The following is a 16,363-nucleotide window of genomic DNA, read 5'->3' as shown; positions in this document are numbered from 1 at the left end:
GTTTGGTGATGCATTCAAAGACAAAATGTGTGTTTTTTCCAAATGAGCCACTCTGCCTTTAAAGTAGGTGAATGTTAACGTGAGTATGAAACTGACTTCCATTCTCCATTCATTCTCACAGTCAGACAGAGTCATTCAAGTGCTTTTACTTTGAAATGCCCCGCGCAGGAAATAGTGCTCTCCAGTCTTCTCTCCAACTCGCCGTGCGTCCCCGGCAGTCTGCAGGGTCCGGACTCCGCCGATGGACGTGTTTGATCCGGCATGGACCTGATCTTTCAGTCAGTCGGCCGCGGTCTTCTTCTCCCGCTGCTCTGAGCACCCCCTCCCCCCCCCCCCCCTGCGGAGCTCCAACATGCCGGGAAACAACTCCTTCGGCTGGACTGAACTCCTGGAGTCCAACCGGTCTGAGGCGCAGAGCGGCGGCGCGTCCGGGCCCGGGCCGGAGGCGGTGATCGTGCCGGTGGTGTTCGGGCTGATCTTCGTGGTGGGGGTGGTGGGGAACTCTCTGGTGATGGTGGTGATCGGGAGGTTGAAGCAGGGCGGCGGAGGCGGCGGGGGACGGAGGCGCTCCGGCGGCTCCACCAACATCTTCATCCTGAACCTGAGCGTGGCGGACCTCAGCTTCCTCCTCTTCTGCGTCCCCTTCCAGGCCACCATCTACTCCCTGCCGGACTGGGTGTTCGGAGCCTTCCTCTGCAGCTTCGGCCACTACTTCTCCACCGTCAGCATGCTGGTGAGCATCTTCACGCTGGTGGCCATGTCCGCGGACCGCTACGTGGCCGTGGTGCGCGCGAGGAGGTCGCCGTGCGTCCGGAGCCGCAGGAACGCGCTGGCCGGGGTCTGCGCCATCTGGACGCTGTCTCTGGCGTGCTCGGTGCCGGTGGCCCAGCACCAGGTCCTCACCAGCCACCCCGCCGCCCCTAACAGCACCTTCTGCTGGGAGCAGTGGTCCGGGCCGTCCAGGCACGCCTACAAGGTGGCCGTGCTGCTGGTCGGATACCTGCTGCCGCTGCTGCTCATCAGCTGCTGTTACGCGAAGGTCAGTCCACCTGCCGGCTAATGTTTGACTCCCCGTGGCTGTAAACCGGCTCACGAAGCGGCCAAAGTCCCGATGGTTCTCATAAACCAGTCTGCGTGAAAAACAACTCCTGTACTTCTAGTATTATATAATATCTGTCTGTTGGCATCAGCTACTCACAGTGTTGGTTTGTACTTTTTCAGGTTTTGTTTCATCTTCATAAAAAGATGAAGAACATGTCCAAGAAGTCCGAGCGCTCCAAAAGAAAGGTGCACTCTTCCTCTTCATCCTCTTAACCTCCTCTAACCTGGTTTAACCTCGTCTACCTGGTTTAACCTCCTCTAACCTGGTTAAACCTCGTCTACCTGGTTTAAGCGGGTTTAACCTCCTCTAACCTGGTTTAACCTCCTCAAACCTGTTTTAACCTCGTCTACCTGGTTTAAGCGGGTTTAACCTCCTCTAACCTGGTTTAACCTCGTCTACCTGGTTTAAGCGGGTTTAACCTCCTCTAACCTGGTTTAACCTCCTCTAACCTGGTTAAACCTCGTCTACCTGGTTTAACCTCCTCTAACCTGGTTTAACCTTGTCTACCTGGTTTAACCTCCTCTAACCTGGTTAAACCTCGTCTACCTGGTTTAAGCGGGTTTAACCTCCTCTAACCTGGTTTAACCTCCTCTAACCTGGTTAAACCTCGTCTACCTGGTTTAAGTGGGTTTAACCTCCTCTAACCTGGTTTAACCTCCTCTAACCTGGTTAAACCTCGTCTACCTGGTTTAACCTCCTCTAACCTGGTTTAACCTTGTCTACCTGGTTTAACCTCCTCTAACCTGGTTAAACCTCGTCTACCTGGTTTAAGCGGGTTTAACCTCCTCTAACCTGGTTTAACCTCCTCTAACCTGGTTAAACCTCGTCTACCTGGTTAAAGTGGGTTTAACCTCCTCTAACCTGGTTTAACCTCCTCAAACCTGTTTTAACCTCGTCTACCTGGTTTAAGCGGGTTTAACCTCCTCTAACCTGGTTTAACCTCGTCTACCTGGTTTAAGCGGGTTTAACCTCCTCTAATCTAGTTCACCTGGGTTTAACCTCCTCTAATCTAGTTCACCCTAGTTTAAACTCCTCTAACCTGGTTTAACCTTGTCTACCTGGTTTAAGCGGGTTTAACCTCCTCTAATCTAGTTCACCCGGGTTTAACCTCCTCTAATCTAGTTCACCCTGGTTTAACCTCCTCTAACCTGGTTTAACCTCCTCGTCTACCTGGTTTAAGCGGGTTTAACCTCCTCTAATCTAGTTCACCCGGGTTTAACCTCCTCTAATCTAGTTCACCCTGGTTTAACCTCCTCTAACCTGGTTTAACCTCCTCGTCTACCTGGTTTAAGCGGGTTTAACCTCCTCTAACCTGGTTTAACCTCCTTTAACCTGGTTTAATAATTTTTAAACAATTGAGGTTATTTTGATTTTGTGTTGAGATTTAAATAAAAAGATTTATTAAAAAAACTTTATTCCTGTTAAAAGTCATTTACAGCATGTGTTAAGATTTGACCAGTGTTTATGGGAACTTTTTAGTACTTAGTCTGGAGCCCTGAGTGTACCAAGAGACCATGAGGATGTATGAGGTTACCATGTAGGGGATGGGCTGCACGGTGGTGTAGTGGGTAGCACTGTCGCCTCACAGCAAGAGAGTCCCGGGTTCGATTCCCGGGTCGGCCCGGGTTCGATTCCCGGGTCGGCACGGGTTCCTTCTGTGTGGAGTTTGCATGTTCTCCCCGTGTAAGCGTGGGTTCTCTCCGGGTTCTCCGGGTTCTCCGGCTTCCTCTCACAGTCCAAAGACATGCAGGATGGGGATAGGTTCATCGGTGACTCTAAATGTCCCGTAGGTGTGAATGTGAGCGTGAATGGTTGTTTGTCTCTACATGTTGGCCCTGTGATAGACTGGTTACCTGTCCAGGTGTACCCTGCCTTCGCCCAATGATAGCTGGGATCGGTTCCAGCCCCCCGTGACCCTGAATACAGGATAAACGGTAGACAATGGAGGGATGGATGTAGAGGATGAACAGCAGAGGACCAAGCACCGAACCCTGGGGGATGCCTTGTGTTGCTTATCAATGTCCTGATGTGTGTTGAGGCTGGATTCGAGGCGAGGAGAAGGATGCTATGGTTGACGGTGTACAGACGTCCTGTAACAGCAGATCTCAGATCAGTTTGCAGACAGTTTACAGCAGCTCGTCGGCTCAGCGGAGCAGGAACAAAGGCTGCTGGGTAAATATTTAGACAGCAGGACTAAGAATAGAGGAGATTCCCTCAGAGTCAAAGAGATGAACGTCCACAGAGACACTCTGTGGAAACACATCTTCATACTTTATGTACTTTCAATGTATTAATACTTCTTTACTCTGACAATAGATCCTGATGATAGTTTCTATGATTCTTTATTAAGCAGCCAAATCATATAAAACAAATGGTCACATTTTATGTGCGTTAAAAAGTGAGGACATTTTAGATGGAGAGACATGTCACAAGGACTTCTGGGTTGTTTGGTGTTGTGGGCGGTCCTTCACATCTCCAGACGCTGCTCACTTCCTGACCCGCCCACTCCACGCCCTCAGACTCGCGTCACCTGACACACCTGTTCCCACCTTCCTCATTGCAGACGTTGCTGTCTCACCTGAATCACATAAAATGATGAGTCATGTCTGCACTCACTCCTGGACAGCTCCTCATGCGGTGATGACCTCTGTAAGGGAAAGGGAAGACTAAGGAATAAAATCCTTAAAGATATCATTGGAGACATATTCAGACGAATAATTAAAGAAATCAATAAAATACGTCCACATTAGAGGTGCCAAATAAAATCAGCACTTCTCCTCAAATGAATGTTGGTGAGTCTTCGCCGGCTACTGAGGGGTGCAAGGAGGGAGAGTGACACCTAGTGGCAGACTGCTGTCAGTGTCCTCAATAGCACCGTTAGACCGAATCAGTTTATTGCAACTTCTCTAATAAATGTTCAGCATATACAGAAGCAAATTGTAAATTAGGTCATACGATATCTGAAAACTGAAAATGTACCTATAAACAGATTAAAGTGCTGTAGATTCCGTGTGCAATGAATGTGCAAGCTTCAAAACTGATACACATTTTAAAAGTTTGCATAAGGTGTAATATTTATGAAGCCTATCATTTTCTGCTATCTTGTAGTATTCTGTGGGGGATTGACATTACCGCTTCTCCAGGCTGTGTTTGGGGAGTATCCAGACTATATTTGGGGAGTATCCAGACTATATTTGCAAAGTATCCAGACTATATCTGGGGGGTATACACACTATATTTGGGAAGTATCCAGACTATATTTTGAGAGTATCCAGACTATATTTGGGGAGTATCCAGACTATATTTGCAAAGTATCAAGACTATATCTGGGGAGTATCCAGACCATATTTGGGGAGTATCCAGACTATATCTGGGGAATATCCACACTATATTTGGGGGGTATCCACACTATATCTGGGGGGTATCCACACTATATTTGGGGAGTATCCAGACTATATTTGGGAAGTATCCAGACTATATTTGGGGAGTATCCAGACTATATTTGGGGAGTATCCAGAATATATCTGGGGAATATCCACACTATATTTGGGGGGTATCCACACTATATTTGGGGGGTATCCAGACTATATTTGGGAAGTATCCAGACTATATTTGGGGAGTATCCAGACTATATTTGGGGAGTATCCAGACTATATCTGGGGAATATCCACACTATATTTGGGGGGTATCCACACTATATTTGGGGGGTATCCACACTATATCTGGGGGGTATCCACACTATATTTGGGGAGTATCCAGACTATATTTGGGAAGTATCCAGACTATATTTGGGGAGTATCCAGACTATATCTGGGGAATATCCACACTATATTTGGGGGGTATCCACACTATATTTGGGGGGTATCCACACTATATCTGGGGGGTATCCACACTATATTTGGGGAGTATCCAGACTATATTTGGGAAGTATCCAGACTATATTTGGGGAGTATCCAGACTATATTTGGGGAGTATCCAGAATATATCTGGGGAATATCCACACTATATTTGGGGGGTATCCACACTATATTTGGGGGGTATCCACACTATATCTGGGGGGTATCCACACTATATTTGGGGAGTATCCAGACTATATTTGGGAAGTATCCAGACTATATTTGGGGAGTATCCAGACTATATTTGGGGAGTATCCAGACTATATCTGGGGAATATCCACACTATATTTGGGGGGTATCCACACTATATCTGGGGGGTATCCACACTATATTTGGGGAGTATCCAGACTATATTTGGGAAGTATCCAGACTATATTTGAAAAGTATCCAGACTATATCTGGGAGGTATCCACACTATATTTGGAGAGTATCCACACTATATTTGAAAAGTATCCAGACTGCACTTGGGAAGTGGGCAGTGTCTGGGGAGCACCTTGGCAGTGTTTGATGTGTATCCGGACTCAATTTGGGGAGGGTCCAGATTGTATCTCGGTAGGGTCCTGGCAGTGTTGGGGAGTATCGGGATCTATTTAGGGGGTATCTGGACTATGTTTGGGGAGACTAACATTCCTTTCTGTTGTCCTGCAGACGGCTCAGACAGTCATCCTGGTCGTCAGCGCCTTTACAGTATGCTGGATGCCCCACCACATAATCGCCATGTGGGTGGAGTTCGGCACCTTTCCCCTGAATGACACCTCCTTCGCCTTTCGTATCGTTTCCCACTGCCTTTCTTATGGAAACTCCTGTATCAACCCGGTCCTCTACGCCTTCTTGTCTGAGAACTTCCGCAAGGCCTGTCGCCAGGTTTTCACCTGCCGCTTCCTCTACCCGCCACCGCCCACAGCCAAGGTGGTTCGCTTCCGCATGGAGAACTTCTCCACCACACACTCCACCACCAATATATGATGAAGTAAGGATTGTGATCAGACACGAGAAAGAAGGACGAAAGGGGAGCTGTGTCCGTCCGAACACATCAGAGGCTGGTGGAGGAGCTTTTGCAGTAGGATGTGGGCCATGTGACAACAAGCCAGCATGTGATTGGCTGCTGACTGAATCCCTGGACAGCCTGCACTCGACCAATTGTAATAGAACAGTTATTGATAACTGATAACTGAACACTGCAGGAGACATTGATACGTGAACAGAGTCACGATTTCAGAAATGAAGCAAACATCTGATACTATTGTATTTATAGTTTCACATCATAACAAACGTTATCTCAGGACATGTTTTCACATTGAGCAGGAGAAGAACACGCTCATCATTTTCTAAGGCAATGGATTTCACAGTCCCAACATCACCCAAGAGCAAGCGAGTTGCCGCAAAGTTACGTGGAAACTTACAGCCGCCGTCTAGTCATAGTTTATAATTCCTATTGAATTTAGCAGGAGAATGTTCTCCAACAATGAAGAAACAGTGGAATATATGTTGTTCTGTATTTGTTATAATAAACACATTATGTTTTCTATTCTAATCTGTGTGCTCAGTTTCACGTTGACGGTTTTCACTGGACAGCAACTATATAGTCACGTAAATGTATCTGACGGTGACTTGAATACCTGATCCAGACCGGGAGACTGATCCAACCCAGCAGCTCAGACCAGAACCAGGATGAATGCATGGCTCTATACCCTGTGTCGCCGCGTCTGGGAGCCTCACCACGTCCTGACAGGAAGTCCAGCATGTTTGATTTTCTTGTTCTTCCGTCACTTTGACCAATAGGAGCACAGCGATCTGTAAACAGCTTTGAACCAGAGCCGGTGTTAGGCAGCAGCTGTATGTTTTACTGATTTCACAGTGAACTACTTTTGATTGTATTAGTGTTCCACTAAGAAGGGAAGGACTGTAGAGTTCTGTTTTCAGGTCCAGGAGGTCCAGGTCCAGGGAAGTCTCTATATGTGTGTGTGTGTGTGTGTGTGTGTGTATATGTATGTGTGTGTATGTGTCTGTTTATGTGTGTGTGTGTGTGTGTATATGTGTGTATATGTGTGTGTGTATATGTATGTGTGTGTATATGTATGTGCGTGTATGTGTCTGTTTATTGTGTGTGTGTGTGTGTGTGTGTGTATATGTATGTGTGTGTATATGTATGTGTGTGTGTATATGTATGTGTGTATGTGTATGTGTGTGTGTGTGTGTGTGTGTGTGTGTGTGTGTATATGTATGTGTGCGTATGTGTCTGTTTATGTGTGTGTGTGTGTATATGTGTGTGTGTGTATATGTGTGTGTGTATATGTATGTGTGTGTGTATATGTATGTGTGTATGTGTGTGTGTGTGTGTGTGTGTGTGTGTGTGTGTGTGTGTGTGTGTGTGTGTGTGAATGCATCATAGACTTGATTTGATATTAATTATTTATGACTGATTTATTAATCTGGTCACAATCCGAATCTGATTGACATCGGCCCCGCCCCCTTCCCGTGACCCCGCCCCCACGAAGACAGTCATTCGAGTCACTTTCCACAAACCTGGTAAACGCCCGGATGACGTCACGTTTAACAGCCGACTGTTAAAGTAAACAAACAAACAATCAACATGGAGGTTTTCCTTCGTACACGTCCATAGTCATAGATATACATAATAAAGCCTTTATTATGTATATCTATGGCCATAGTGGCCTAAAACAAGGTTTAAAAGCGGGGGCGGGGATATAATCACCAACTATCTTCATCATCTGTTCATCATCAAAAGTCATTTTTCATAAAGAAATGTCAGAAAATGCTGTTTTCAGTCCCTCAGATATGGAGATCTTCTTTTCTCTGTTCTATCATAGATGTCATCACATACAACACACATTTCAAGACCTTTATTCTACATCCAAGCACTTTCAGACATTGAAAACTAAACATCCAAGGGTTTTCAAGGACTTCCAGCACCCGTAGTAGAATAGTAATAATTTGATAAGTCATTTCCATTCAACGGGCGCGCGGACCGGAAACGTAATCGATTCTTTCGCGTCGAACTGTCAACACGCAGACAGCACTAGTCGATCCCAGAGACAGTAGATGCGTGTGTCGTCCCATCGGCAAAACCGGAAATCGGGTGGAGGCTGACGGTGACCCCACACACACAGCAGGGTCCAGTACCGGAGATTTCAGCCATGGTCTTCGAGTCCCTGGTCAGCGACCTGCTCAACAGGTTCATTGGAGACTACGTGGAGAACCTTGACAAGTCCCAGCTGAAGATCGGGATCTGGGGAGGTGAGCTCAGCAGCTAAGCTAGGAAGCTACCGTGGTGACAGACGAGGCGACGCCGGACTCCGCTTAGAAACGTCACACTTTTGAACCACCTCCTCTCTAAATGCATAAAAACGCGTCCTCCAACACGGCTCACTGTCTCGTGCTAAACAAGCGGCTGCGCTTTATACTTCGGCGTGAACGCAACACGCCGGTCCGCGTTTGTTCCCGTGACACGTTAACTTTAGTGACAGCTTCACCTGCAGCCCTCCGCCCCTCCGCCACATCTCCACCGACATCAACGCGACTGTCATGAACCAGAGCGGCTGTCGGCGCTTTGCGTTAGCGCCGAATGGGAGAGCGGCTAGCGGCGACGGGACGAGCGTCAGCCGCCGGCGTGAATCTGTCACTGACGCCGAGCTGCGAGGCGTCCGAACGGGGCGCCGCGGTGATCCGACCCGTCCCAGGACGTCAGTTATCGGGTAAACAAGACTCCCCCTCCCTCACCGCTCCCAGATCAGTATCACGTGAACGTCCAGAAACGAAACGGCGTCGAGCTGCGACTGATCATTATGGGCGGGACCATTAAGGGGGTGGGGGTCTGGTGGTCCTCCTGCTGTGTAAGGGGGTGGGAGGTCTGGTGGTCCTCCTGCTGTGTAAGGGGTTGGGGGTCTGGTGGTCCTCCTGCTATGTAAGGGGTTGGGGGTCTGGTGGTCCTCCTGCTGTGTAAGGGGTTGGGGGGTCTGGTGGTCCTCCTGCTGTGTAAGGGGTTAGGGGTCTGGTGGTCCTCCTGCTGTGTCAGGGGGTGGGGGGGTCTGGTGGTCCTCCTGCTGTGTAAGGGGGTGGGGGGTCTGGTGGTCTTCCTGCTGTGTAAGGGGTTGGGGGTCTGGTGGTCCTCCTGCTGTGTCAGGGGGTGGGGGGGTCTGGTGGTCCTCCTGCTGTGTAAGGGGGTGGGGGGTCTGGTGGTCTTCCTGCTGTGTAAGGGGTTGGGGGGGTCTGGTGGTCCTCCTGCTGTGTAAGGGGTTGGGGGTCTGGTGGTCCTCCTGCTGTGTCAGGGGGTGGGGGGGGGTCTGGTGGTCCTCCTGCTGTGTAAGGGGGTGGGGGTCTGGTGGTCCTCCTGCTGTGTAAGGGGGTGGGGGGGGGTCTGGTGGTCCTCCTGCTGTGTCAGGGGGTGGGGGGGTCTGGTGGTCCTCCTGCTGTGTAAGGGGGTGGGGGGTCTGGTGGTCTTCCTGCTGTGTAAGGGGTTGGGGGTCTGGTGGTCCTCCTGCTGTGTCAGGGGGTGGGGTCGGTCTGGTGGTCCTCCTGCTGTGTAAGGGGTTGGGGGTCTGGTGGTCCTCCTGCTGTGTCAGGGGGTGGGGGGGGGGTCTGGTGGTCCTCCTGCTGTGTAAGGGGGTGGGGGTCTGGTGGTCCTCCTGCTGTGTAAGGGGGTGGGGGGGGGTCTGGTGGTCCTCCTGCTGTGTCAGGGGGTGGGGGGGTCTGGTGGTCCTCCTGCTGTGTAAGGGGGTGGGGGGTCTGGTGGTCTTCCTGCTGTGTAAGGGGTTGGGGGTCTGGTGGTCCTCCTGCTGTGTCAGGGGGTGGGGTCGGTCTGGTGGTCTTCCTGCTGTGTAAGGGGTTGGGGGTCTGGTGGTCCTCCTGCTGTGTCAGGGGGTGGGGGGGGGGGGGGGGGTCTGGTGGTCCTCCTGCTGTGTAAGGGGGTGGGGGGTCTGGTGGTCCTCCTGCTGTGTAAGGGGGTGGGAGGTCTGGTGGTCCTCCTGCTGTGTAAGGGGTTGGGGGGTCTGGTGGTCCTCCTGCTGTGTAAGGGGTTAGGGGTCTGGTGGTCCTCCTGCTGTGTCAGGGGGTGGGGGGGTCTGGTGGTCCTCCTGCTGTGTAAGGGGGTGGGGGGTCTGGTGGTCTTCCTGCTGTGTAAGGGGTTGGGGGGGTCTGGTGGTCCTCCTGCTGTGTCAGGGGGTGGGGGGGGTCTGGTGGTCCTGCTGTGTAAGGGGTTGGGGGTCTGGTGGTCCTCCTGCTGTGTAAGGGGGTGGGGGGGGGGGGGTCTGGTGGTCCTCCTGCTGTGTCAGGGGGTGGGGGGGTCTGGTGGTCCTCCTGCTGTGTAAGGGGGTGGGGGGGTCTGGTGGTCTTCCTGCTGTGTAAGGGGTTGGGGGTCTGGTGGTCCTCCTGCTGTGTCAGGGGGTGGGGTCGGTCTGGTGGTCCTCCTGCTGTGTAAGGGGTTGGGGGTCTGGTGGTCCTCCTGCTGTGTAAGGGGTTGGGGGTCTGGTGGTCCTCCTGCTGTGTCAGGGGGTGGGGGGGTCTGGTGGTCCTCCTGCTGTGTAAGGGGGTGGGGGGTCTGGTGGTCTTCCTGCTGTGTAAGGGGTTGGGGGTCTGGTGGTCCTCCTGCTGTGTAAGGGGTTGGGGGGTCTGGTGGTCCTCCTGCTGTGTCAGGGGGTGGGGTCGGTCTGGTGGTCCTCCTGCTGTGTAAGGGGTTGGGGGTCTGGTGGTCCTCCTGCTGTGTCAGGGGGTGGGGGGGGTCTGGTGGTCCTCCTGCTGTGTAAGGGGTTGGGGGTCTGGTGGTCCTCCTGCTGTGTCAGGGGGTGGGGGGGGTCTGGTGGTCCTCCTGCTGTGTAAGGGGGTGGGGGGGTCTGGTGGTCCTCCTGCTGTGTCAGGGGGTGGGGGGGGTCTGGTGGTCCTCCTGCTGTGTAAGGGGGTGGGGGGGTCTGGTGGTCCTCCTGCTGTGTAAGGGGGTGGGGGGGGGGGTCTGGTGGTCCTCCTGCTGTGTAAGGGGGTGGGGGTCTGGTGGTCCTCCTGCTGTGTAAGGGGGTGGGAGGTCTGGTGGTCCTCCTGCTGTATAAGGGGTTGGGGGTCTGGTGGTCCTCCTGCTGTGTAAGGGGTTGGGGGGTCTGGTGGTCCTCCTGCTGTGTAAGTGGTTGGGGGTCTGGTGGTCCTCCTGCTGTGTCAGGGGGTGGGGGGGTCTGGTGGTCCTCCTGCTGTGTAAGGGGTTGGGGGTCTGGTGGTCCTCCTGCTGTGTCAGGGGGTGGGGGGGGGTCTGGTGGTCCTCCTGCTGTGTCAGGGGGTGGGGGGGTCTGGTGGTCCTCCTGCTGTGTAAGGGGTTGGGGGTCTGGTGGTCCTCCTGCTGTGTCAGGGGGTGGGGGGGGTCTGGTGGTCCTCCTGCTGTGTAAGGGGGTGGGGGTCTGGTGGTCCTCCTGCTGTGTAAGGGGGTGGGGGGGTCTGGTGGTCCTCCTGCTGTGTAAGGGGGTGGGGGGTCTGGTGGTCCTCCTGCTGTGTAAGGGGGGGGGGGGTCTGGTGGTCCTCCTGCTGTGTAAGGGGGTGGGGGGGTCTGGTGGTCCTCCTGCTGTGTAAGGGGGTGGGGGGTCTGGTGGTCCTCCTGCTGTGTAAGGGGGGGGGGGTCTGGTGGTCCTCCTGCTGTGTAAGGGGGTGGGGGGTCTGGTGGTCCTCCTACTGTGTAAGGGGGTGGGTGGGGGGGTCTGGTGGTCCTCCTGCTGTGTAAGGGGGTGGGGGGTCTGGTGGTCCTCCTGCTGTGTAAGGGGGTGGGGGGGGGGGTCTGGTGGTCCTCCTGCTGTTTAAGGGGGTGGGGGGTCTGGTGGTCCTCCTGCTGTGTAAGGGGGTGGGGGGGTCTGGTGGTCCTCCTGCTGTGTAAGGGGGTGGGGGGGGGGGTCTGGTGGTCCTCCTGCTGTTTAAGGGGGTGGGGGGTCTGGTGGTCCTCCTGCTGTGTAAGGGGGTGGGGGGGTCTGGTGGTCCTCCTGCTGTGTAAGGGGGTGGGGGGGTCTGGTGGTCCTCCTGCTGTGTAAGGGGGTGGGGGTGGGGGTCTGGTGGTCCTCCTGCTGTGTAAGGGGGTGGGGGGGTCTGGTGGTCCTCCTGCTGTGTCAGGGGGTGGGGGGGTCTGGTGGTCCTCCTGCTGTTTAAGGGGGTGGGGGGTCTGGTGGTCCTCCTGCTGTGTAAGGGGGTGGGGGGGTCTGGTGGTCCTCCTGCTGTGTAAGGGGGTGGGGGGGGGGGTCTGGTGGTCCTCCTGCTGTTTAAGGGGGTGGGGGGTCTGGTGGTCCTCCTGCTGTGTAAGGGGGTGGGGGGGTCTGGTGGTCCTCCTGCTGTGTAAGGGGGTGGGGGGGTCTGGTGGTCCTCCTGCTGTGTAAGGGGGTGGGGGGTGGGGGTCTGGTGGTCCTCCTGCTGTGTAAGGGGGTGGGGGGGTCTGGTGGTCCTCCTGCTGTGTCAGGGGGTGGGGGGGTCTGGTGGTCCTCCTGCTGTGTAAGGGGGTGGGGGGGGGTCTGGTGGTCCTCCTGCTGTGTAAGGGGGTGGGGGGGTCTGGTGGTCCTCCTGCTGTGTAAGGGGGTGGGGGGGACTCGAAGCTGGTTGACCTCTGTTTTTTCTTTTTAATGATGTTTAACCTTTTGTTCAACAATAATCAGACAGCATGGTAAACATGTACAACAATAAGAGATCAATACCAGGTCAGAGTATATATAAAGGTGTTGTATAGGGTACACAGATCCAGGGTTTAATAGCTGTTTGTTTTAGAGTTTAAAATTACTAAATGTATTGTTTGGATTCATTTTTGAAAATTAAAAATAGTGGTGTATGAAAAAAATGTAAAAATGTAGATTTTACACCACTGATGTGTATTACTGGCTATCAATGAGTATGTGTTGTTTAAAGTGTATTAATTAGTTTGTGTAACGTCAATACATTAACTTGGTTCTCTTCTGTGTCTCTGCAGGAAATGTTGTACTCGAGAACCTGAAAGTGAAGGAGAACGCTTTGGTGAGTTTAAAGCTCCGCCTCCTACCTGTGATGTCATCATGTAGAGTGTTTCTGATAGGTCCTTTACCAGTGATGTCATCATGTAGTGTTTCTGATAGGTCCTCTACCAGTGATGTCATCATATAGTGTTTCTGATTGGTCCTCTACCCGTGATGTCATCATGTAGTGTTTCTGATAGGTCCTCTACCCGTGATGTCATCATGTAGTGTTTCTGATAGGTCCTCTACCCGTGATGTCATCATGTAGTGTTTCTGATAGGTCCTCTACCCGTGATGTCATCGTGTAGTGTTTCTGATAGGTCCTCTACCCGTGATGTCATCATGTAGTGTTTCTGATAGGTCCTCTACCCGTGATGTCATCATGTAGTGTTTCTGATAGGTCCTCTACCCGTGATGTCATCATGTAGTGTTTCTGATTGGTCCTCTACCCGTGATGTCATCGTGGAGAGTGTTCCTGTAGTGTTGTTAATGTAGAGATGCAGTGATTGGTCCTGATACCGGTACCTGGTCTGTGGGTATTGGCTGATACGGAGTATTGATCTGGACTTCAGTGTTAAATCAATAAGCTGCCTCACTGTGTGGCAGACACTGGGCTCATTCTTGAATGTATAGGATGACGTCAGACTTTATATTTTGACTAAAACCAAAATATCACAAATTAATCCACAGAGATAAATGTACTGCATTGTTATTTATTAAAATAATGGTATCTGATACCAGATGGATCAATATCCAGTATCTGATATGAGTATCGTTGCATCTCTACGTTCCACGTAAGAGATGCACATAAAGGTGATCGTCTCCGGTCATTAATCTCATTATTTCTTCTGTATTTTTAAGATTTACTGAATAATCAGTCAGTTTATGAAAGACAGAAGAAATGATTTTTTTCATGTGTAAAATCTGTAAAAATCCCGATATTAAAATGTGTGTTTGTGTTTCAGAGTGAGTTTAATGTTCCATTCAAAGTAAAGGCCGGGCAGATTGGTGAGTTCTGAAACTAATGATGTGACATAATACATAATTTAATAATGAGATGTCATTTATGAACAATGTAAAACAATAAGTAGCTTTATATATTACCAAGACAATACCGGTTTTTAATTGAATCTACCCGACTGTCAGTACCTCGTTGGTCCACTAGATGGCGGAAGGCTACTTTTAGAGCCACAAAGGAAACTGAAAGTGTTGTACTCTGGAAGTAGACAGCTGTTCACATCTAATGAGGGAAGTTATGACACAAAGTTATGAAACAACGTTATGAAACAACGAGAGACCATTTAATTCTCCCTGAAAACACAAGAAGGACATTTGATTGCTTATAGACCACTTTAACAGTCAGACTTAACAGGGTCCCTGAGACCTAACCAGTAAATAAAGGAGGATGTAAGTGTGTGTGTGTGTGTATTTATATCTACAAAACACACACACACACTTAGTGTTGTAGTCAAGACCACCTGAACTGAGACCAAGACCAAGACCCACCTCCCACAGCTGCTGGTTGTCTCTTTGGTTCTTAGGGAAGCTGACGTTGAAGATTCCCTGGAAGAATCTCTACAACGATGCCGTGGTTGCCACGTTGGACGGTCTGTACCTGCTGGTCGTCCCTGGAGCCAGTGAGTGACGGTTTAAACGGATATTAACAGTATTCAGACACTCCCGAGTAGAAACTCTGATGAGAGCACTCAGTCTGTTGACATATTATCTCCCATCACCAGATCAGCCAATCAAGCAAAGTAGCCCAGACATCCCTCTCACTAGCCACTAGCTGTACATCCAGTCTATGTAGCTCAAGGTCACCAAGTTCTTCCACTTCCACCAACATCCTGAACCCTTATATCCAGCAAGGTTTCTGGCCAGGTGGCCGACCCACAAGGCATTGGGCACATGGAGTGAGCCAGATTGAGCCCCAAGGAGGAAGTCTGGCCTCTCACCTGGCAGTAGTTCTGACCGACGAGGACCCTGAGGTATTCCCACATGAGGCTGTTCTAGGTCTTCCCTGGTTCTAAGACATTTTTTCAGAACCTTTTTGAGACTGACTGAAAGTTCTTCTCCATGGCCTCCCATTATTCCTCAGCAACTAAAGAAGCTGCAGTCCTTCCGACCTCTTAATACCGGACTGCTGACTCCTTCAGCTTGTGAAGTGAAGAACCATCTTGTTGAAGTTGAAGACTTTGTAGATAGGGGCCTCACTACATGTTTGGGTTTACCAGGTCTGCAAGAAGCCTTGTTCAGAGGTCATCCATGTCCCTAGTCCCAATCAATGTAGCTTAAAGTCACCAATGACTATGACTGCCACCAATTGGGAACATCCTTAAATTTCTAGCCTGGAAGATCTTGGACCCGCAAGGCATTTGGCTCGAGCATATCTTTGGCGGAGCCACATCTAGCCCCTCGGATGGAGGTCCAGCCACCAGACTCATGAGCCTTCTTCTGAAGTTGCCTCTATAAGAGCTCTGTATTAGCTCTTAGTCTGGCCCCTCGCCGGGACCAGTTCTCACTTATCAGGATGCTTGTTATGATAGTACCAACCTAATTAGATTCTAGCCAGTGAACGGAGTCGGCTGATTGGCTGGTCTGGTCTGGAGACGGAGCTTGAACATGACCGACATGTAGAGTTGACAGTATGTTTTTTATGATGTGTGTTTGTTCCAGCTGGATCTCAGCTGCAAACGTGTCCATATAACGGTAAGACGCCGAGGTTCAGAGGTGGTGGTTCAAGTTCAGGTCCCAGCCGGTCTCTGTGCTTCCTGTCGGGGCTGCACGACGTCCACATGATATAGAACTATTATTCTGATTATTATATGAATGAAAATAATAATAAGTGCTCTGTTGTCATCCGAAGGAGACTGCAGAGACAAACGTTGACATCGTAGAGACTCGATGGATCGGTGAAACCACATCGTGCAGCCCCGTGTTCCTCTCTGTCACCTCCTTCTCATGTTGAACCCTTTTTTTTAGTCCAGCGATGACGTCATGTAGACTTAGCTGGTTTCTAATCGGGGATTGCCTTCATGGGTCTGACCTGATTTACTGGTTTCTGAAACAGCTTGTCTTGAAATCTTAATTCCTTCCTTCCTACTCATAAGCTAATGTGCCAAACCCGAGCAGGGTGGAGGCCCGCGAGGAACCGGAGGCTAAGAACCAACAGGATCGGCACCTCGGTGTGTCAGCACCACGGGAACCAAGCAGCAGAGGGTCCATTCAGGAATCCCATGAATTCAGATTCGGCTCCACGCAGTGAAGCCTCTTGCAACGCGACTTCCCGAGCAATTCATTGTGGGAAATATAATTTCTTAAATGTTTAACATCGTAAACACGAGTTTATGATGTCATTTCCTGCTTATAAAACTTCTGTCGACCAACGTGCCGAAGATGACCGCGTC

General features: G+C 50.9%; 2 protein-coding genes across 2 annotated transcripts in view; both read left to right on the top strand.

Moving 5' to 3' along the window:
- Nucleotides 1–352: 352 nt before the first annotated feature.
- galr1b (galanin receptor 1b) lies at nucleotides 353–6,236 on the top strand (the record flags this gene model as incomplete). Its single annotated transcript, XM_084012559.1, has 3 exons — nucleotides 353–1,039; nucleotides 1,222–1,287; nucleotides 5,647–6,236. The coding sequence occupies 3 exons, from the start codon at nucleotides 353–355 to the stop codon at nucleotides 5,962–5,964; spliced, it is 1,071 nt and encodes a 356-aa protein (XP_083868685.1). The 3' UTR covers nucleotides 5,965–6,236.
- Nucleotides 6,237–8,012: 1,776 nt separating this feature from the next.
- The window catches only part of vps13c (vacuolar protein sorting 13 homolog C), a gene marked incomplete at its 3' end in the record, with an annotated part of 43,347 nt that continues 34,996 nt past the window's right edge, over nucleotides 8,013–16,363 (top strand). The window contains exons 1-5 of the mRNA XM_084012548.1: nucleotides 8,013–8,256; nucleotides 12,935–12,978; nucleotides 13,922–13,964; nucleotides 14,498–14,593; nucleotides 15,633–15,665. Coding sequence (XP_083868674.1) covers nucleotides 8,157–8,256; nucleotides 12,935–12,978; nucleotides 13,922–13,964; nucleotides 14,498–14,593; nucleotides 15,633–15,665 — 316 coding nt within the window. The remainder of the gene's footprint in view (nucleotides 8,257–12,934; nucleotides 12,979–13,921; nucleotides 13,965–14,497; nucleotides 14,594–15,632; nucleotides 15,666–16,363) is intronic.

Source organism: Eutrigla gurnardus (assembly GCF_963514095.1).
Source record: "Eutrigla gurnardus genome assembly, chromosome: 1".
Classification (NCBI taxonomy): Eukaryota; Metazoa; Chordata; class Actinopteri; order Perciformes; family Triglidae; genus Eutrigla; species Eutrigla gurnardus.
Note: the sequence above shows the minus strand (reverse complement) of the source record. Positions and strands in the feature narration are given on the sequence as shown.